The sequence below is a fragment of the Lissotriton vulgaris genome, chromosome 5 (assembly GCF_964263255.1).
Source record: "Lissotriton vulgaris chromosome 5, aLisVul1.2, whole genome shotgun sequence".
Lineage (NCBI taxonomy): Eukaryota > Metazoa > Chordata > Amphibia > Caudata > Salamandridae > Lissotriton > Lissotriton vulgaris.
The window spans coordinates 1,716,381,426-1,716,403,691 of record NC_141693.1 but is presented as its reverse complement, the minus strand read 5'-3'; the positions used below and the strand labels follow the sequence as shown (position 1 = coordinate 1,716,403,691).

Genomic DNA, 22,266 nt, shown 5'->3' with positions numbered 1-22,266 from the left:
GATCCAGATCATGATGCCTTGGCAGATCTGTGCGGAGCAGTGGTTTCTGATTTACAGGTGGTTTATAGGCTCAAACCTGAGATACATTGGTAGTGATAGGCAAAGGGCCCAACCATTGGATTAACATGGGGTTCACCTGGTCAGCATCATCTGAAAGCTCCACAGAGAGATGTTTATATCTAAATAGTATGATTCTCCCTCAGATATTTACTTCCATTGGACTGTACAACTTTTTAGGAGAGAAAATGCTAAAATGGAAAATTATCTTAATCTACCCAAGGAATTTCATCTCAAAATAGGGAGTTTGCCTCTGAAATAGGCAAGGTTTACTGAACTAGCATTAAGGTGAATTGGGAGAGCGATGTGATGTACTGTATCAGCAAGTTGGCCATCATGTTAGATCTCAGGCACATTGGTAGAGATATGCCTCGATTATGGTATAGGGATGCGGTAGGGTACCCTTAGGGCAGGTCGGAGGTATATTAGGCGAACTCCATGTGCATCCCTAGCATTGCTTATCAGGGGGTTCATCAAATCAAAGTCAAGGTTTTTGTACACAGGTTGGAGGAGTGAGGGACTCTCTTGTATTGGATCAGAAGAGTTTAATCAGACGAGAAGTAAACTATACTAGCTGAGGGTTTGAGTTTAAGTTCATCAAAGAGAGAGAGAGAGTGCATGTGTGTTTTTTTAACGTAGTACTAGGTTGAGGTAACAGAAGCTCTTTCAAGGAGGTGTATCAATGCACAGTACGGCTACAGTAGAGATACTGCATGTCTGGAAGGTAAAACATTGCAAAGGCCAATACATTGGGCAGTTGCTTAAGTTGACTGTCACTGAATGAGGACACTCTTCAAAATTGATGAAGCCCTCCTTCAAAAAAGATTGTAGCCCTTAAACCCCCTTCTTACGTCACTGGGGTTTAGCCTCGAGCTGTTGCTACACGTGACCCCACTATCGTGATCCAGCTGTAAAAGGTACAAAAAGAAGTCGTCCTGATAGCGATCAGGAAATTCCAGTTCCACATCCACTTGAACGTCTCCTGGTCCTGCGTTGTGCAACTGCATAGAAAAGAAAGCAAACAGATAAGGATATTGGGGAGGAAGGACTTCCGGTGTTTAAGACTATACGCGAGAAGGAAGGATGCTGTACTCAGCATAAATGCACAATTAGTGTTGAAAACATCTCAGTCCAAATGTGGAGGACTCAGCATCCCCTGTCCCACACAATCTTTTACTAAACACTCACTATTCTGATGAGAAACTCACTTGCAACCTTATCACTTTACACATGTAATCAAATCACCAGCAACCTTGACATACTATATGCTCCCTCAACAAAACAGACGCAGTACTTCTACATAGTGATGGCCCAGTTACAACCAATTTCTTCCATAAAAGTAATACTGGGAACCCTCACATTGTACCTTGTAACTTTACTATGCAGCACCCCAATATGAGAAGCACTGGCACGACTAGTTACAATACTTACTGTTGGCCACTTCTTCATCCACTGGCTCATTTTTCCCTCTTTCAACATTTGACAATTGGACTCCATGGGTTTTTTATCTTCCAACCTGTCCGAAGCTCTTTCAAGCATCAGCCAAGCATCATTGAAACATCTTCCTAGCATCATCCCTGTTAATTCCTTAGATTAATACGTACATGACTCTTCCTTATCTTCATGATACTCCAATACCTTAGTCCTAGCAGTTAATTCCTTATTAGATACAATGTACACCTCTTAGACCCAATGCAACTTCTGGGGGAGAATCTTTGAATGACCTTTCTAAGACCATATCAACCCAGACCATGTTTCACATCTGAACTTGAAACACATTCCCATGCCAAACCTTAATGGGAAACTGTTTGGCTGAACTCTCTTCTTCATTTAATTCAAGCAATGGCACTTGCTCAACACTCGCTGCTACCAGCTCACCTAATCACTCTGGGCAAACATTTGCGACAGCAATTGCACTAGGTAACTTTACAAATATTGCAGCTCCATTAGCACTGTGGTGGAATATTGTAATACCCTCATAAGACTTGCCCACCTTACACAGGTGGAGGCCTCACTTTTGTGTTAGAATAGATGACTCACAGCTGCCACATGGACCAGCATTTAATGCACAATCAGCTCTACAGTCTGCTGCCAACTAACAAAGGTTTGCATCAGTTTAGCCTGATGCTATACGCTTGCAGCACTGCAGGGCCATGAGCACCTTCGCAAGCACTGCTCACATCTTGGAAGCATGCTTGAGGAAGTTATTAGTTGATTGTATTATGGACAGAGTAGTCTACTTTATTTCTACTTCAGGTTTAATTACTCTGCCTGATGGATTAGGACAGTTGTGACTACATAGCTGATGTGCCGTGTTGGTGGAACCTGAGTTATTGTATAACAGTTGGATCTCAGCAGACGTTCCGTTAAGGCACGCATGTCACCCTCTCAGTTTTAACCACTTTTTTGGGAAGCCAGCATGTCATGAAGCACATGGGTTGATAGTTTGAGGAGATATTTATTGACCTCTAGGGGTAAAAGGTATTCTGATTAAACGTAGCAAGGTGCTACATTTCAATAATGCTTGGTGGCTGAAGGGTTGAGAGCATTCGAAACATTTCCTATGCTGCATGATGGTGATGTAACTGAGGATCTGGGACTTTTCAACAGAAGATTAAAGAAAAGGGAGGACTATTTTGGTTTGAAGATCAGTAAAATGGAGGAAGGTGGAACTGGGTATCTTGGGCTGCATCACATTTTAAAGGAGAGCAGTGGATGTGAGAGATACAAAGTACTTTTAAACTTTGCAAAGCATGCCCAAATTTGTGGAAAGTTATGTGGTGAGTCTGAGGGACTTGATCACTACATACACAATTACGTGATTGACCAATGAGTATTTCACTAGCTTGCACGATTGAAAATTACAAAGTAATAATAGACTTGCTTAAGCACATCCAGAATAACACGAGAAGATAGTCCACTTTATTTATATTTTTAACACTACTGTGGTTTTTGGACAAAGGCGATGTGTCTGTCTTTAAATAATGGCATCAGAATTGAAATGAAATGAAATGAAAATTGCACTTATATAGCGCGTAACTACCCGGAGGCCTCGCAGCGCTTTAGACTGAATACTGGTGGCGGGCTCAGGGTAGATCAGCACGTCTTTGCAAACAAGTGCGTTTTTAAAGCCTTTCTGAAGGACAAGTGATTATTGATTTCTCGAAGGGAGAGGGGAAGGGAGTTCCAAAGCCTGGCCGCGGTATGGGAAAAGGAACGACCGCCCCAACCGGCTTTGTTAATTCTGGTGGCGGTTACAAGTTGCAGAGAACTAGAGCGTAAGGCTCTGGACGGAGCATAGGGTGTAGCTATAGGGTGCAGAATTGCCGGGCCAGTACGGTGAAAAGATTTGTGCACAATGCACATGGCCTTGAACTGCACTCTGGCCACTACTGGGAGCCAATGAAGCTCTTTCAGAGCTTTCTTAGCTGACTGCCAGCGGGGGATGTTGTACAATAAACGGGCAGCACAGTTTTGTGTGACCTGAAGCCTATGGGTCACTGCAGCTGGGGCTCCCATATAGAGGGCATTCCCATAATCCAGGCGAGAGAGGATCAGGGCCTGGACCATGATCCTCCTGGCCTGGAATGGGAGCAGGGGAAGCACCTTACGGAGTATTTTCATCATCCCGATGCAAGTGGAGGCGGTTTTAGTGGCTTGGGCTGAAAAATCAAGCGCTTTGTCCAGCCAGATTCCCAGGCTCTTAATCTGGGGTTTGGGAGGAGGAGGCGGGCCAAGAGATGGAGGCCAGATGGATGCTAGGGCAGATGGAGAGGGGTTGCCCAACAGCATAATGTCTGTTTTCTCCCCATTAAGTTTGAGGTATGAGGATTGCATCCATCTGGCAACAGCCTCTAGACAGGGACCTAAGGTGGAAGATGATCCCGCTGAGTGGTCAAGGGAGACCACCAGTTGGGTGTCATCTGCATAGGTAACAATACGCACACCGAAGGGATGGACTATCCTCTCTAGGGGCTTCATATAGGCGTTAAAAAGAGTGGGGCTCAGGGAGGAGCCCTGGGGTACCCCACAACTGAGAGGATGTTTAGGGGAGAGCGCCTCGCCCTCAAACACCTAGAAGAATCTATTATCCAGGAAGGAGGCAAGCCATTCCAGGGCCGTGCCCGACACGCCCAGACCACTCAACCGATGTAATAGTGTAGAGTGGTTGACCGTGTCGAATGCGGCACTGAGGTCAAGTAGTATGATGGCAGCCTTACCTCCCTGGTCCAGCACAGCTCTAGCTTCTTCCGTCACCTCCACAAGAGCGGTTTCGGTTCCGTGCTGAGGGCGGAACCCTGTCTGAGAGGCACGGAGCAGGCTATTGGACTCGAAATAGTCCACTAAGATGTTATTAACATGCCTCTCAAGTAGCTTACTCATCCATGGAAGTAAGGAGATGGGGCGATAGTTGGCCAAGTTGTTCTGGTCCAAAGTCGGCTTTTTCAACAAAGCTTTAACCATCGCGCACTTCCATGGAGGCGGAACGGTTTTGGAAGCAATGGCGGCATTAAGGACATCTAAGATGACTGGACGAATAACGTCTATGACCTTAATGAGGGTCTGGGGGGGTGCCTGGTCATTAGGGGATCCCGAGGTGATCTTAGGGATCAACCTATCTAATGAGGAGGGGTCAAGAAGAGGGAATTTTTCGAGCATACATGTGGTGGGGGGATCAGAAACAGGAGGGGAGGTGGGTTCTATGTTGTCATCACCTGTGGTAAATGAAGAATAGATAGCCTGGATTTTCTGGGAGAAAAAAGTAGCAAGATTGTTGCACCGGGTTTGTGCGCCATCTGTTGATGGACACTCAGGGGGTGGGGAGATTAAAGATTTAGCTATTTTAAAATTTTCCTTGGGCGCATTAGCAGCCATATTAATTTTCACATCGTAGAAGCAAGATTGTGTGGCATAGATTGGTTAAGCCCTGGTGGAGTGTGATGTGCTTCAGTGTGATTTTGAGGCATTTGGGCGAGTCATGCGGAGGGTGTGGAAGATTTCAAGCAGGAGAACCTTGATGAATTTTACTACAGCTAAGTCATGGATAATTTTTTCTCAGGGTTAGGGAGGGAAAGGCAAGGCACAGGGAGGGAGTTAGGGCTAGGGGGGAGTGGTGGGGGAAAATGGGGGCCAAGAGCCAGCGGGAAATGCAGGGGAAGAAAAATGGAGAAAAGGGGAAAACACTGTCACCAGAACACTTTGTCTGGAGGAGATGGTGGGCTTGTATACTGTGCCATTAATATAGTTGACATTTCATTAGCCAATTGAAATGTAAAAGTGAGAATTTCAGCCCAAATAGGACAGATGTTTGCATAAGAGCTGAAAGGTATAGGGCTAAAAATCTATGTCTTCAACAAACCCACATTGTAACAAACAACACAGTGTACTTTACCTGCTTGAGACATTATTTAGACTTTGCAGAAGGGATACACCAACACAAATGTGGAGAATATCCCGTCCACCATATTCCGAACGTATTATAGTCTATAGCACTTGTGTAATACGGTGGACGAGATATCAGACACGCTTTGACAGAGTATCCTGTCCACCAAACTCTAAATATCTTGACAACAAAATGCATCTATCCAGGGGATGGCTACATTGAGGAAGCATGATTGTTGTGAAGTCTGACACACAGCCTCTGATAATCAGGGTAGATAGGCTACTGCCCAATTTGGATGCTCTGTATGTGTACTCTTTGAATTATGTGCCATATATGGACCTAACTTGGACGATTCTGCATAACTCAATTTTTTAAGTAGAGAACTTGCATCATGGGAAGGAAAGGTCATAATATGTGGAATTTTAATTGCTCCTTGAATAGAAGCCAGGAAGTAGTGACTATCAAGGGAGGGGGCAGAATGAGTAAAATCAGGACCTCCATTCACCATCTTGTTTATACCCATGGCCTTATTAATTGATGGCTCTGCCTAGAGGGTGCTAAGCCTGGGTTCACATTCTAATTTACTCCATGCAGACAATACTCATGCTTAGATCAATTTTGTGTTCAAATGAGCTATTATCTAACAGTGTCCCAAGGTCAGCTCAGATGATAACCTGCGGATGTTACAGTTTAAGAGACTGATTCACAAAGGGCCTCCACACTCGTAGGGGAGTCCTCGCAGCCAAGGCAGAGATGACTGATGTCACCGACCACGTCATGAGTGATGTAATATGTGAGGTCATATGTAGTGCATTGCGAGAGCGTAAGTTATAGTTAGCTCAGATAACTATAACTGCTGAATTTCTATGGTTTTGTACAAATGAAATCTGAGCCTAACTATAACAACACTGTAATCTTTTTTTTTTCAGTGAACTTCTAAGGTTTTTTAAAATGTTATTTCCTAACTATAATGTCCCTGTAACTTTTGGATTTTTCAGTGTGTGAATATGTATACACAGATATATATATATATATATATATATATATATATATAGATATAGCTATATATATATATGACACAGAATCCTCAAGGTTCCGTGACCCAAAGCCAGCACTAGTACGTGGCAAGGTTTGAAGAACCCCCGAAACATTACCAGTCGACCTTCGAAAACTGCCAAGTGTATGGGACACGCACTCGCTTCATAAAGTCAATAATACAATTTTCAGTTAATTCATTTATTTAATCTTCTGCTGAACACCAAATGCGTTTTGACATGGAGAAAGCCGTGATAAATGTGTATTCCATGCCGAAATGCATTGTGTTTTCGGCAGAAGGTATCAAATAAGTAGTTATAGTTAGGACTAGGTTCTATAGGAAAAGCGTTTTTGTTTCGTTAATAACTTTCAAAACTATTTTGACATTCACTTCAGATGCTGTCTGTAAAGTGTTGGGGTGATTCATCAAGCAGGGCAAGAAAATGGGAGGGTCCCAAAAAATGTTTTCCTCATGTAATTTCCCATAGGGATTTTAGACACGATTATAGCTCGAACCGCTGAACGGAATTACACCAAATTTGGCAGAAAGCTAGATCTTGGTCCAGAAAAGCGTCTTTTATAATTTGGTGCAAATTTGTTTTAGAGTTATTAAAGAAAAAACAATTATGTATATCTAGAGACGCGGATCCACAGCAGAAAATCAGTGGATTCTTACGCCTACAGTAATGCTGTGATTGGCTGACCCCAATCTGAGAGAAAAATTGTGGCTGCAATTTTGTGTATCAGGACACGGTCCCTGTGGGGGGTGGGAAATAAAGTAGAAATAGGATATAAGGGGTCAGGCTAGATGTATCCGGACCCCATGGGATGAAGGAGGGGTCTGTAAGATATCCCTCATGGGAAATAAATTGTGGGAAAATGATCTTTTGTGTGCACGAGTATCCATGGATCCACCATGGCACTCAGCATGGCACCCATGTGAACCTGAGGCAGATCCGTGGATCCAGACCACAATAAAAAACACATATACCCTCTCACAGCTCCACACAGCTGCCACTCACACATCCATTCATACACTCACACACCCATTTGCACACACACACAGCCATTCAGACACCCACTCAGACACCTTATACAGTAACTCACAGACCCACAAATCCACTACCACATCCACTCACAGACCTACAAGGCCACTCCCACACTCAATTAAATATTAACAAACTCACACACCCACAAAGCCACTCACAGAGCCATGCACCCATTCATACAGCCCCTCAAACACCCACAAACCACTAAAATCTGAACCTAAATATAATATTGCTGTAACCTTTGTTTTTTCAGTGAGTTTTCAAATTTATAAAATCTTATTTCCTAACTACAATGTCCCTGTAAACTTTGTTTCTTTCAGTGAATTTCTACATTCGTTAATGCTATTTCCTAACTATAACCCCCTTGTAACCTTTTTGTGTGAGTGTGTGAATGGATGTGTGAGTGGATGTGTAAGTTGCTGCTTTGGTATGCAAGTGGGTGTGGTAGTGGTTTTGTAGGTCTGTGCGTAGCTGTATGGATGTGTGAGCAGGTTTGTGAATTGCTGTGTGGGTCTATTAGTGGGTGTTGTTGTGCTTTTGTGGATCTGTGAGTGACTGTGTGAGTGGCTATATTTTTGTGGGAGTGGCTATGTGGGTGTGTGTGTGAGTGTATGTGTGAGTGGGTGTGTGAATGACTGTGTGGGTCTGTGAGTGGGTGTGGTAGTGGCATTATGGGTCTGTGTGTGGGTGTGAGTGGCAGAGTGGGTGTGCACATGGGTGTGTGAGTGTCTGAATAGGTATGTGAGTAGAAGTGAGTGGTTGTGTGGGTGTGCAATTGGGTGTGTGAGTGGGTGTGTGTGTCTGTAAGTGGGTGTGGTAGTGGTTTTGTGGGTATTTGAGTAGGGTGTGAATGCCTGTGTGGGTGTGTGTGTGTGAATGAGTGTTTGGATGGCTGTGTGGGTCTGTTAGTGGATGTGGTAGTGGTTTTGTGGGTCTGAGTAGGTGTATGAGTGCTGTATGGGTGAGTGGCTGTTTGAGTGTACAAGTTGGTGTTTGAGTACGTGAATGGGTGTGTGTGTGAGTGAGTGGCTTTGTGGGTCTGTGGGTAGGTATGGTAGAGGTTTTGTGAGTCTGAGTAGGTGTGTGAGTGGCTGTATGGGTAAGTGAGTGGCCCTGTGAGTGTGCAAGTGGGTGTGTGAGTATGTAAATGGGCATGTGAGTGAGTGTGTGAGTGGCTGTGTGGGATTGTGAAGGTGTGTGGTAGGGGTTTTGTGGGTCTGTGAGTGGGTATGTGAGTGGGTATGTGAGTGACTGTATGCAGCCACTCAAACACCCCTTCACACACTCACGCACCCAATTGCACAGCCACTCACACACCCACTTGCACACTCACACAAGTTCAGGGTTATCCAGCAAGAGTCGCCTGAGAAAAGGGGGGGGGGGTTAAAAAAAGTATTTCCAATGTTAATTCCCATAGGAGTTTTGAACACGACTACAGCCCAAACCACTAGACAGAATTGCACCGAATTTGGCAGAAAGGTATATTTGCTTATGTAGATAAATAAAAAAGGAAATCCAAATTTGTGCATCGCTGGCTGCAACAACTTTGTGAATAAAAAACAGCTCGTGCAGGGATAGGCAGGGATAGGCAGAGCTCTGATTGGCTGCCAACACTTCAACCAGGAAGTGTTGGTAGCCATCTTGGGACTCTGCTTCAGCCGCCACTACACTGTACACCACTCCACTCTACCTGATTTCACTGTATGGCACTCCAATGCACACTACTCCACTGTACGCCACTTCACTCTACGCCATTCCATTCCACGCAATTCCCTTTGATGACATGCCACTTTGCAACACTACACTATATGCTATTCCACTTTACCCCACTTCTCTCTACACCACTGCAGTATTTGCAACTCCACTGTATGCACTACACTGGGCGCCAATCCAGTCTATGCCACTTCACATGAAAAGAACTATCCTGGCCCGCTGCGGAATATTTGTACAAACTATCAGTGGTGCTATGTACCCTGGCTTGGCCTCCCAACCCAGCCCTCGAACTGTCCAAACGCGGATACTGGATTGTTTTAAACAAAGGCCTGCAAAAGAACATTCCCCTACACAGTTGCAAAGCACAAGCACTTAACAAGAAAAAGAGTATTCAAAAAGAATAGAAACCAAAGTAGCCTTGGTGACTTGAAGGAGCTATTCGGGTGATATTCTCTTATGGGACCAGCTAATAGGCAATGCCAATTTGGAAATATGATAAAAAGCTCCTCGACAAAAGCTGGCATTTAACTATTGCACTTTCCCAGATTTCTTTTTACCTCTATGAGTTCTGATGTCCTTTTTTAATGTTTTATTGTAAGGTAATAGTTTTAATTAACTTACGCAACCAAATAAACAAATTATTCTCTTGTTAATTCTTGTCACTCCACTGTACGCTACTCAACTATACACTATTCCACTGTACATCACTCCACTGTATGCCATGGCACCCTACAATATTCCATTGTATGGCACTACACTGTATGTCACTCAAATGTATGGGAAACTACTATACAACACTCCATTCTATGATATTGCATTGGACGCCACTACTTTGTATGTGACTCCACAATGTGGCATTCCACTTGATCACACTGCACTGTATGCCACTCCAGTCTAGATGGCTCCATTGTATCCTACTCGACCGTACCCTACTCCACTGTACGCCACTCCACTGTACTTCACTCCACTGTATGTTATTCCAATGTATGTCACTCCACCCCACGACTCTCCAGTCTATGGTATTCCACTTTGTCAATCCACTCTTCTACACTCTACTGTAAGCGGTTAGACTGTATGATATTCCACTGTAGTCTGTTCCACTATATGCTACTCCACTGTATGATACTCCACTTCATGCCACTACAGTATATGCCACTGCACTCTACACAGCTCCACTGTACGACACTCCTCCACTCTCTAGAACTGCACTCTATAAAACTGCACTGCGCTTTTATGGCACTCTACGAGACTCTACTTCGGTCTATCCATGTACACTCCACTGTCTAACTCTGCAGTCCAATCTATGCCAATACACTCAATTGTACAACACTGTATTCCACTAAACAACACTTTCCAATACTCTACAATACCGCACTCCACTGTACCACAAAAGCCACCACTCCAATTTATAAGACTCTACCCAACTATATGCTATGCCATTAGACTATAATCAACTCCACACCTCTCTACTCTACCGCATGCTGATACACTATATTATACTTTACTTCACACTATGTTATGCAACTCCACTGAACTCTACTCCACTCTACTCCACTGCATGAGACCTTACCTCGGCTCTACGCCACTGTCCAATCATTCAATCTACGCAGCTCCACTGCACAACACACTAATGCACTATATACAACTCCAATCTACAATGCTCTACTACACTGTTTCCCACTCTACCCCACTACTTTGTCCTCAATTCCACTATACAATACTCCCCTCTACAACACTCAACTGTAAGACACTCTCATTCATTTTACTGTACAATACAAATATTAACGAGACCTTAATAAATAACACTCAGTACTACGATCTGAAAATTATTTTCATTAAAATAGTAAAAGCCAATTAAATTCTTAAATTAACAAAAGTAGAATTTGCACACCACCTTCTAATTACTATAAGTATAGCACCTACATACACAGTGTTACTTAAAACGTATATTTTAACTTAATGCACCATGTTCAAATTACTTTAAGTATGGCATCTCCATACACAGATACAGACTGGGGGGTAGGGTTACACTACGTAAATTGCTTCTTTAACAATTCCTCCCTGGGTTCTGTTTTGAGGAAGCTTTGGGCAGAATCTCTCACAAAAAGAGAATGAGATAATGGCCTCAGGTCTTAAGAGGTGGGGCCTTATGTATGGTGGTGATCAAACCCAGTAAGGGCTTAATACCATCAGTTGCAAGAACATGACAATAGCTTATCCCATGTCAGTGTCTCCTCTCTGACAACAGTCCCACAGATATACAAAAACATAATTTCAAAGATATATACATTTTTAGCAGAGGACTAATTCTTCCTGGATCCAAACCATGCAGCGGCAAACCTTGCATCACCATGAATTAACATCTCCGACCCCCTTACCTCATAGATATGCACCACCTCCTCTCCATGGTCCCTGGGTTTCTTGGAATGCTCCATGGGTTTCCAGTTGGCTAGTGGTAGCACAAGCTCGGCTGGCAATGAGCTCCTGCACAAGATGCCAAAGAAAGACTATTCTCAATGCTCAGGTTCTGGATTCAGCACAAAGCGCTACCGTGCGTCGGTGTAGCTCACATTGGTGTTCATAAACTTCTACTTTGGATGGTCATTCACATACACTGGTACTCTCAATGGCCATATATGTTGGCTTTGATATATGATGCTCATGTGACATTTGCGGCATTCTAATAGTAACCTGGCCTTAATATAAATTTTTGTAGATGGATGGAATTAATTCCAGACTTTCACTGTGGGCTTACCCCCGCAAGTCGAGCGTAGCATCAGCTGCAACCGGAATCTGCAGTGTCTCCACTTCGCTGTTGGGATTCTGACTGTTCTTGCTGAAGGAGAGCGATGTTTTAGATAATAACTTTGTGAATATAATACAATACAAAAGACTTATGAAAGGGACAAAGAACACCTTAAAATGGTCTCCAGCATCCTACATTTCATAAACTTCAATGCAATCTCTTCCCATCCTTCTGTCTTAAAATACATCAGAATGTCATCATCCAGGAACCCATCTTTGCTGGGAAATTAAAGTATACATTGAGTCAAAGGTTTCTGTTTTTCTTGCTCACCCTACAAACTGTCCTATAAAATGAACCCAAGCCCAACACTGAGGTAGAGAAGCTAGCATCCTAAATGCAAAAGAGGATACTGCTTCCGTATCAATGCAATACGCAAACACACTCTGAGATCTCAAACTAGGTGTGAAGGTTTTTAGTCTATATGAATGAATGAATGAATGACCTGTACTTATAAAGTATATACAGTATGCCCATTTATTTTTAGGCTACTCTGAACTAGAAATACTGTAAAACGAAAGGGCCTAACGTTGTGCTGACAGACTTTGCTACCAAGGCCAGACTTGAAGTGAGTTTGTATACACACACTCATACACACACACACCCACATGTGCACACATATATATATATATTTTTTTTTAGAACAAAGGAGGCGGCACAATCAGGAATCGATTTTAAGCCTTATTTATTTCAAGACTTCACCTCAGCCATATGGAGCGCGTCCATATGGCTGAGGGATCACTTTGGATGCTGACATATATATATATATATATATATACATACATTACCTACTGGCGGTCGCCAGTAGGTAGTTATAGTTAGGATTTTTTTCAATGTTAAATCTCAAAATTCTATTTGGAATAACTTTGGCACCGGTTGACGAATCTGCCTGAAAATTTCCTGAAAATGGCCTCGTCGAGCTCCTACGTCAAGCGGGGGCCGAGATAAAAGGGGGGTCCCAAAACGCGTTTTCCCCATGTAAATTTCCATAGGGCGGTCGATTTTACTTTTAGCCCGAACGGCTGAATGGATTTCCACCAAACTTGGCAAAATTGTAGGGACTGGTAGCCCGATGTGCCTTTGCTATGTCTCAAGATATGTGCTGCAGTGGATTTTGAGTAATTTAGGTGCCAAAAAATATATATATCTATAGGCGCTCTCCGGTGCGCGCACTGGAGTGCGCTCCAGGCGCGACACGCGACTTGCGCGCAGGAAGCTGATTGGCTCTTGGGTGTCTGTAAACATTCTAAACAGTCTGGAGCGGCCGCCATCTTGTGTCTCGGTAAAATCGAGACACAAGGGGTTTGAAAAAAAAAGGGGCAAATGACCATAAGGGGGAAGAGTAGACCCCCTCTGACCCCCTAGGTTTGATGTAGGGGCTAAAATAGGGTCCTGCGGGGCATTAAAATTTTTTTTTTTTTTTCGTTTTGCGCGGGGGAAGCGCATGGTACGCGCACCGGCGAAGCACGGGGAAAATTCAGGACCATATTTATGAAGGCCTTGCGCTGCCAGTTTTGCGCCTCCTGTGCGTCAATTTTTGTGACGCACCAGCGGTGTAAAAAAATGCGCATTGTTATGCAATATTTAAAAAGTGACGCATCTATCTAGATGCGTCACTTTTTAAATATAGTGCAACGAGGCACATTTTTTTACACTGCTGGTGTGATGCGTCACTTTTCTGTGCGCACTCCTTATGACATTCCAGATGTGTCATATTTAATGTATGACGAATCATGTTGCAAGGAGTTACAGATACGTCAGTATTTCTGACATATCTGTAAACATGAAAGTGACGCGAGGCAGGCGCAAGATTTTGACGCAACAGCATCCTAAAAGTGACGCAGAGAAATCTCATAGATTTCAGTACGTCGTTATTACCAAGCTTTTTGCGGGGGAATGCCCCCTCTGCATACATTATACCTGATGCAGATATAATGTGGCGCAGAGTTTTAAAAAGTGACCCATGTACCTAGATGCGTCACTTTTTAAAAATAGTGTCAGGTATAATGCATGCAGAGGGGGTGTTCCCCTGCAAAAAGCTTGGTAATAATGACGCAGTGCGTCACTTTTAGGATGCTGTTGCGCCAAAATCTTGCGCCTGCTTCACAGCAAACCTTTCACATGGTGCTTTTTCCATGTGAAAGGACACATTACTGGAGTTGCGTCACTTTTGTGACGCACTCCAGCAATGCGTTACTTTTGTGTTTACAGATACGTCAGAAATACTGACATATCTGTAACTCCTTGCGAATTGATTAGTCATATATTAAATATGACATATCTGGAATGTCATAAGGAGTGCGTCCACAAAAGTGACGCATCGCTGTTTTCACGTAGCGATGCGTCACTTTTCAGAAATGAGGCCTCCAGTTTATTCACTGTGTCATAACTTTCTTTTCTAACACTCACCTTCTTTCATTCCTCCTACTTCACTTCCTTTCACCTCTCATACCTTTCTGTTCTTTCTTACTCATTCTCCTTTCAATTATCAATGCACTATATTTCACTTACTCTTCATTTTTTTAAGAATATAGCTCTTTGATGAGAATTGGAGGTAGTTCTGAAAAGAACTTTTGGTTTTCTTCTTTTAACTGAACAGGAACAAAAACAGGGAATGGAAACTGCTCAACAGGAGCAAAAAGAAAACAAAAAAATTAGGGGTGGGAAGGGCAGCGATGGTTCTCCAATGCTCGAACCATAAGCAGGACACTTTGCTCCCCATAGGTGAGGAGTTGATTGCAGTATCTGCATTTGACGACCCCATGGTTAAATGCAGGTTGTATGTTTGCCACCTGCTCCTGCGATTGTTCTCTCCCAGAAGAAGTTGCTCCTCCGGTTGATGTAGAGGCCCCATCTCTGGGAACCTCTTGTGCCAGAGCCCTGACACTTTCCCGGGCAAAATTCTGGGGGTGCCACCTCTCCACATGGCGAATCATGGTGAAGTTGCCAAAAGAGTACTTTTTTTGGGGGTTACCCCGTGACAGGACCTGTTTGCAGATCCTGCACTCTACTTTTGGTGCATTCACCTTTTTCTGGTCTGCTGGAAACTTAAAAAATTTCCAGATGAAATGCTCTTTGACCTTCGGCTGAGGAGGGTCTTCATCAATGAAATCATTGGAGTCATCTTCACTGCTGGATGGTCTGGCAGCCATGATTATCCAAGAAATATGCAAGAGCAAAAAGGCAGGTCTTTCAGTCACAAAAGTGAAAGAAGAAGTGAAGGAAATGGGTGGGGATTTCATTCATTGTAAAAAAAAACTGTTAGCAACCAATGAAAAGTGTTATTTTAGGGTCACATGACCCGGCGCGTTTACGCTGCGCGCTCCGGAGCACTTCCGGTGCGTTTACGCAGCGCGATCGTAGGCGCTTCCGGGGCGCAAACGTGGCGCGATCGTAGGCGCTTTTGCGTGCGTTTATGCGCCGCGAACGTAGGCGCTTCCGAGGGCACTTACGTTGCGCGCCGAAGTGACGTCATCAAACTTTTACAGAAATGCATAATCATTTTCCTTATTAAAAAAAACTAATTTTATTTGTATGGTACGAAATGTTTTGCATTATTATTAACTTTTCATTCATATTTTTTTTTTCATGAACGACAGTTGCGCTCTGGGTGCGCTTTCAGATGAGCTCACGGAAAAGCTTACCGGAGAGCTTAGCTGAAAGCTTCCCGGAGCGCGCACCCAGAGCGCAAAAGAAAAAAATTATATAAAAAAAAATGAATACTTTAAAAAAAACAGAAAATTGTAAAAAAAAAAAAAAGGTTAGAAACTCGATATACAAAGGAATTAGCATTTAAAAAACCTATGAAATTCACTGAAAAAACCATAGGTTTCACACCAGTTATAGTTAGGAATTAGCATTTAAAAAACCTATTAAATTCACTGAAAAAACCATAGGTTTCACACCAGTTATAGTTAGCTGGAAATTTTACTGATATAAAACCATTGAAATTCCCACGTTATAGTTAGATGGACTCACTATAACTTGCGCGTGCAATGCACTGCTGATGATGTCTTAATAAGCCAGTTAACCAATCAATTTTTAAAAACCATCCATTTAGACACTTATTTAAACATTTATTCTTCCATCAACTTTTACATATACATATATAAAATATATTTATTTTTCAGAAAGACACACATTCACTGGATGGTGTCATCAGTGATGTCATGAGTGATGTCACTGACCATGTCATGAGTGATGTAATATGTGATGTCATCAGCAGTGCATTGCACGCGCAAGTTATAGTGAGTCCATCTAACTATAACGTGGGAATTTCAATGGTTTTATATCAGTAAAATTTCCAGCTAACTATAACTGGTGTGAAACCTATGGTTTTTTCAGTGAATTTAATAGGTTTTTTAAATGCTAATTCCTAACTATAACTGGTGTGAAACCTATGGTTTTTTCAGTGAATACATATATATATATACATATATATATATATATATATATATATATATATATATATATATATACACACACACACACACAAATGCATGCAAACCCACTCACACAAACATGAGGACAGCACATACACAAACGAATGCATGTTTGCACAAACATGAACATACCACATAAAATGCATGCATGCATGTACAAGCTAACACATCATTTTAGATCAGTGTCTATGAACTCTCTCCTTTTCTTCCAGTAGGAAACTTTTACTGAATGTATTTTGCCCCTAGAGGCAGCTACTCTGTTTGAAGGAGAAGATTACAAAAGGGGAATGTTCTGCCTCTTGGATTTACCTTTTTATCTGCAGTTGGAAGGTTATGTTACTTCCTGCCTCCTCCAGGTTATTCACACTGATCAATAGGCCGGCGTGCACCTGATAGAGGGCAGACACAAAGAGGGGGAAGGTTATATGCAGAGCAGGTCATTGTGCATGTCAGAAAAGTCAGTATTTATACACGTGTCTAAGAATGATTCAGATCACTGTCATTTCATGTATTTTTATAAGGCCTTCTTTGACCCAGTCCCAGAATTTCTCCTTGAGTTGACAAATTGAATGGGCAACAATGAGTGCCTTCTTCTGGTTATATTAAACACGTTTATCAAATACTTTGTACTCACCGTGCCCTTCTTCATGGGGTTCCCCAGGTCACACACCACCACGTGGGTGTCATTTTCTTTCTTCGGAATGCAAATCATCTTTTTGAATCCCTAAAAAAGAATTGATAATCGAGTACAAAATGTATTAAAGTGATCTCTCATTCCAGCTATTCCCTTTACCATCTTTCCCTCTTAGGGGGTCTCCTCAACCCCGGGAGAAAGCCTTTGTGACTTTTCATGGAGTACAGTCAGCAGGGCCGGACTGGGATCGGAAACCAGCCCGGACAATTACAGCCAATTGATCCGGGGAAGGGGGGAGGATGGGGAGCTGGTGGCAAAACTGCTGCTGCGCTTTGTTTACAAGGGGCCGAACAAAAACAGCCCCCACTGGTCCAAAACCGGCCTCACCCATTCAGCCCACCGGGGAAATGCCCGGTGCCTGCTACGGCCAGTCCGGCCCTGACAGTCAGTTTCTGCAATGTTGAAGACTAACATGGAGGTTCAAATCTCTACTAGTTAAATGCACTGAATGAGAGTTTCTACTATAATTGTCAATGAGAAGATTTATCCCAAAATATGTGAGAACTACCTCCATGCCTCTTACAAGTCCCTGATGGAAGTGGCAATCAATGCTCTTTAAGCAATAGCCAGAGTTACAAGCGTCTATCTCTTTGTTTGCGCTTCTACACGGAGAACTATTACAGGAAGTATCCATCCCTTACAAGAACAACTTCTAATGAAAGTGTTGGTACGACCAAGTTGGGTTTTAGAACTGGATGAATTATTTGCATAAGCGGAACCAGCATAGGAACATTAGCATTCTGAACAAATAGGGGTTATAACTGCAGACCAATAGGAGCTCGTCCTGGCACTCCGGACGCCAGTGTATGCTCTTTCCCTGCACTTCATATCTTGTTTCTCCATGCTAATGGTCAGGTCCATGTGTCTCTTTGGAGAGCTAAGGACAGAGGCATCCTTGCCCTTTTGGCGGCAGCTGATTATTAAAGTGCACATTGCTATCGAATAATGTAAGAAAACACAGATTTTTGCTGATACCCCTCACTTTTTGCCCCCATTTGGACTACTAGGTGCTGGTTTTCGACTCTGACAGTGCTCTGAAGCCTGCTAACCAAGCAGAAGTGCTCTTTACCTAAAACTGGTGTGCGTGAATTGGTAATCCCCATTGACAGAGACGTTACCCTCTTATAAGTCCCCGATATATGGTACCAGGGGTACCCAGGGTATAGGTGGTAAAGGGGTCCTCAGGACTGCAGCATGGTTTTGTGCCCCCCTGGGTTACCTGAGCAAACTACTGACATCAGGCTTGCCATTGTGGACTGCAAGAGCAGTGCAAACTGCTCAAACTGGACTGTGCACTCACCATGTGTGGCACAGTCAAATGCACTGCTTTTAGTATATGTCAGTCACCCCTAGAGAAGGCCTCCCATGCCCAGGAAGCAGTGTGCAGTATAGAAAAAGGGTAGACATATAAGTGCAAGTTTATATAGCTGTATAGTGTCTTTACCATTAAAGTACACTATAAGTAATAGGTGGTCCCCAGGGTAAGATAGGACCTGAACCCGGGCAGACCTGGGTTGCTAGCTCCTTTATTGTACCACCTTAATATGTCGAGTTTGGTGTCAAACAACAGTCTTTCTCTCCCCTGACATGAATCTGGTGTCAAGGGAAGGCTGGCATGCACGCAGGTAGCACCTTAGAGCTTGCCCACCTGCTTGCCCCAGCTTTACAATGCTCTGGCTGACCAGCCCACTTTTTCCTGTGCCTGCTGCTGCTAAGACAGGATTTTGACCTCCTGCAAGGCACATCCTGGAGTCAGAAGCAAAGGCTGGGCAAGAAGGAGGTCACACCTCCCCCCTCCCTAGCAAGCTAGTGAATTGACACATCAGAGCAATGAGCTTCAAAGGCTGCACCACCTCTGATATGCATCCTGTGATTGCACCCAGGACAGGCGGAAAACTAGTATGCCGGAGGTGTACACTTCCATGAAGGCTGGCCCCACCTCCAGGGTGAGCAGACTGAACTGTGCATCTAAAATAGGATTCTGCCATCTTTAGAAGGGAAGAAATAGCAGGTTCTGGGTAGAAAAGGTGACCTACACCCCAGATGTGGCCACCTTAGGGGCGGGTTAGCTGCAGGGACTAGTTGCCTATTTGTTACTAGCTCCCACAACCCTAACTCACATAAGTCTAGGATTTGGGGGAGTTGTAGTCCCATCCGTCCTGAAGTTTCAGGCAGCAATCTCCCTCCCCGACACCCAGTGAAGTTTCAAAACCTTTTCCTTGTGCTTACCGCTGCCAAGGTTAGTTGCTCATCAATCTGGTAATCGGCCCCCACACTCGACCCTGCATCTACAAGGAACACTGTGCAACCATCAACTGAAGTCATCAACTGTGTTTCTGTTATGTTTTCGCATTCTGCTTCTTGCAGCACTGAGTAAACGATAAAATCAGCACCACTGCGACTCCAGTTCAACGCCAAGGTCAGCCAGAACAACTCTGCACCTGGACTCCAGGGGCTAGGTAAAATTGATCTGACTGTTGTGGCCTGGTCCTGTGGCCCGCGTGACCGTAATCCTGTAAGGGCTCCACGTAACTCAAGCTGCAGGTGACTGATTGTCACTAGTGATTTCTGTCATTGACCGCAATTGAATCGTTTTCATGTATTTCTCTGCAGTCAGTTAATATTGCTTCAAAAATCTATAACTCTGGTTGCATGTATGCTATTCTATTCATTTTGGTGTCTAAATTAAGATAAAATACACTCTATTTGTAGAAATTGGTGTTGAAATTTCTGTCTAGCTGTGTAAATTACATATCGTCCATGTTGGTAGTCTGAAATGCTTAACACATGTTCTTATAGTAAAAAATGACTGCTCTTTGCCACACTACCACGACTGAACTAAGGATTTATTAGTGTGAATATGTGGGAAGCCTACCCAGCCATACCACAAAATATTCCACTTTCCTACAAATAACATCTGCTAATGGCATTACCTCTCTAAGGATCACAGAGAATTGCTAACAGTGCCATACGCCTTCAGGAAGACATGCTAATGAAAGAGCCAATGACGCTACAAAGACAGTCCAGATCCTTCTAGGGAGAGCTCCGTGTGATGGAGTTCATGCCTCTCCAGTGGCTATGGCTAAAGAACTTGATATGCCACTTCAGGTAGAGTGACTAATCAAAGTGACCATGCCTTTCCTTGGTACACTTCTAATAATCAACAACAAGGGTACATGGTAGGGAAGTGGTAGGTGCAATTAACAACGAGACAGAAATAATTTTAAAAGAAAATGGTGAAATCCAAGCAGCAGAGGGGCACTAATAAACCTATCAATCTGTACGTGGTCCATGCTCCATAAAAAAGGGATTAACACACATAGGAGGCATAAGGGAGAAAGTGAAGCTCCCACCCCTGACAAATGAAAAACAGGGAAATGAGGGTGACATGGAAGTCTAGCAATGGTAAGTATTGGGCAGGCTCAAATCCCTTTTTAGTTTTTTTTAAGAAACAAAAGATTGTTGCAAGTGCATGCGCGCTGTTGCAGGTTTCAAACTAAAAACTTGCACATTATGTACCATTTTGCAGGCAAAACTCATATTCATTGAAATTATCGAACATGATAAATTCCGAATGGGTCTGTTTCAGATTTTATTGTGTGCAATAATTCTAGCACAGGAACCAGGGCACTCATAATGAAGGTCAGTGCGGAGCACCCAATCGGGAAATTGCGTCCTTCTCTAGGAAACAGTTCCAAGAAATTAATGTATCTCTAGTCTTTGCACTTGAAATGTTGTCTTTAGATGTTGTTCACCAGAAAAGAGAGACCCACACAGTGGAAGTCTACTGACAGCTTTGGGCAATCAAGGAACGAGCGATAACAGCATACCATTGCAAGCACAATCATCCCCATTACTCTTACTCAGGCTGACCCTCACTGACCAAATACAAGGACACCAGGACTCCATGATTCTGGGTAATGGAAAATCCCAGAACTGCAAGGAAAGGGTGCCCGGAATCTCTAAACCATTGAGACAAATCAACAGTAGTAATGCGTTATACAAATACAAATAGCATAACATACCTTCCGCCTCATTCACGTGGCCTATAGTATTTATCCAGTTTATGGTACTGAGACATACTTGCTTCTTATGGATCTCAACTCTAACATCAGTAAAACGTTGTGTAAATGTATATATTATATATATTATTTAACTAGTAAATGCAAGTGATAAGAAACAAGGGGGACGATTACAATGCAGCTCGTAAACACTCCGACCTATGGTCGGAGCCCGCATCGTAATGGGCCATTCGGTTTTCTTTCCAACCGCCTCATTATGATGGAGGCAGTCGGAAAGGAAACTGCCTGGTCATTCTGGCAACCCGTCCGCCAGTCGGAATCTGGCCTGTAACCTCAAGGACAGGCCTTTCCGTCCTTGACATTACGAGGACAGTTTCTGACATGGTTTTCATGCCCGCCTGTCCGACATAGAAACCATGTCGGAAAGCGTCTTTGGAGGCCCCCAGCAGGGCCCCCTTGGGTGCACAACATCTGGTTGGAGGCCGAGGGGGCACCTATGGTGCCCCCTGTTCATCCCTACACATTGAGGTCTGCACCTTGAGATGCCTGCCACGGGGTGTAGGGATGAACCCACCTCCCATTTCACTATGGGAGCCTGCATTACAGCAGGTTTATGGCCTGAATGCATGCTGCCATAGTAAAATGTAGGAATGCGACCGAACAGTGTGGGGGTCGCATCCTAATGAGGCGGTCAACACCGCCAACCGGATGTCGGTTCATCCCATGACCGTTGCAGTGTCGGGTGGAAGTGATTCTGCCCGACATCATAATGACTTCCTAAATATGTAATTAATTCACATTAAGGGTCTGATAAGGATGGAGGATTTTCCGCATCCTCCGGGCCAGCGGAAGCCACCGCCGGCCTGGACGATGCGGAAAATCCTCTGCGGACCCACCAAGACCCACCGCCACATTAGGATGGCTGGTGGGTCCTGGTTTCCGTCCGCAGCTTTTCCTCCGCGGTTGGCTTACAACCGCGGCGGAAAAGCACTAATATGGTGACGGTGTCTCTCAGACACCGTCAGCCAGATTAGGATGTGCTTGGAAACATGCTTTTCCGCGGCGGCT

The 22,266-nt window shown here is 43.7% G+C and overlaps 1 protein-coding gene across 1 annotated transcript in view; it reads right to left on the bottom strand.

The window, feature by feature from the left end:
- Positions 1-22,266, bottom strand: part of ITGA2B (integrin subunit alpha 2b) — a 320,876-nt gene that overhangs the window by 64,915 nt on the left and 233,695 nt on the right. Inside the window, exons 21-25 of the mRNA XM_086923897.1 lie at positions 17,117-17,206; positions 16,792-16,871; positions 11,993-12,073; positions 11,616-11,721; positions 909-1,058 (exon numbers count right to left, since the gene is read on the bottom strand). Coding sequence (XP_086780023.1) covers positions 909-1,058; positions 11,616-11,721; positions 11,993-12,073; positions 16,792-16,871; positions 17,117-17,206 — 507 coding nt within the window. The remainder of the gene's footprint in view (positions 1-908; positions 1,059-11,615; positions 11,722-11,992; positions 12,074-16,791; positions 16,872-17,116; positions 17,207-22,266) is intronic.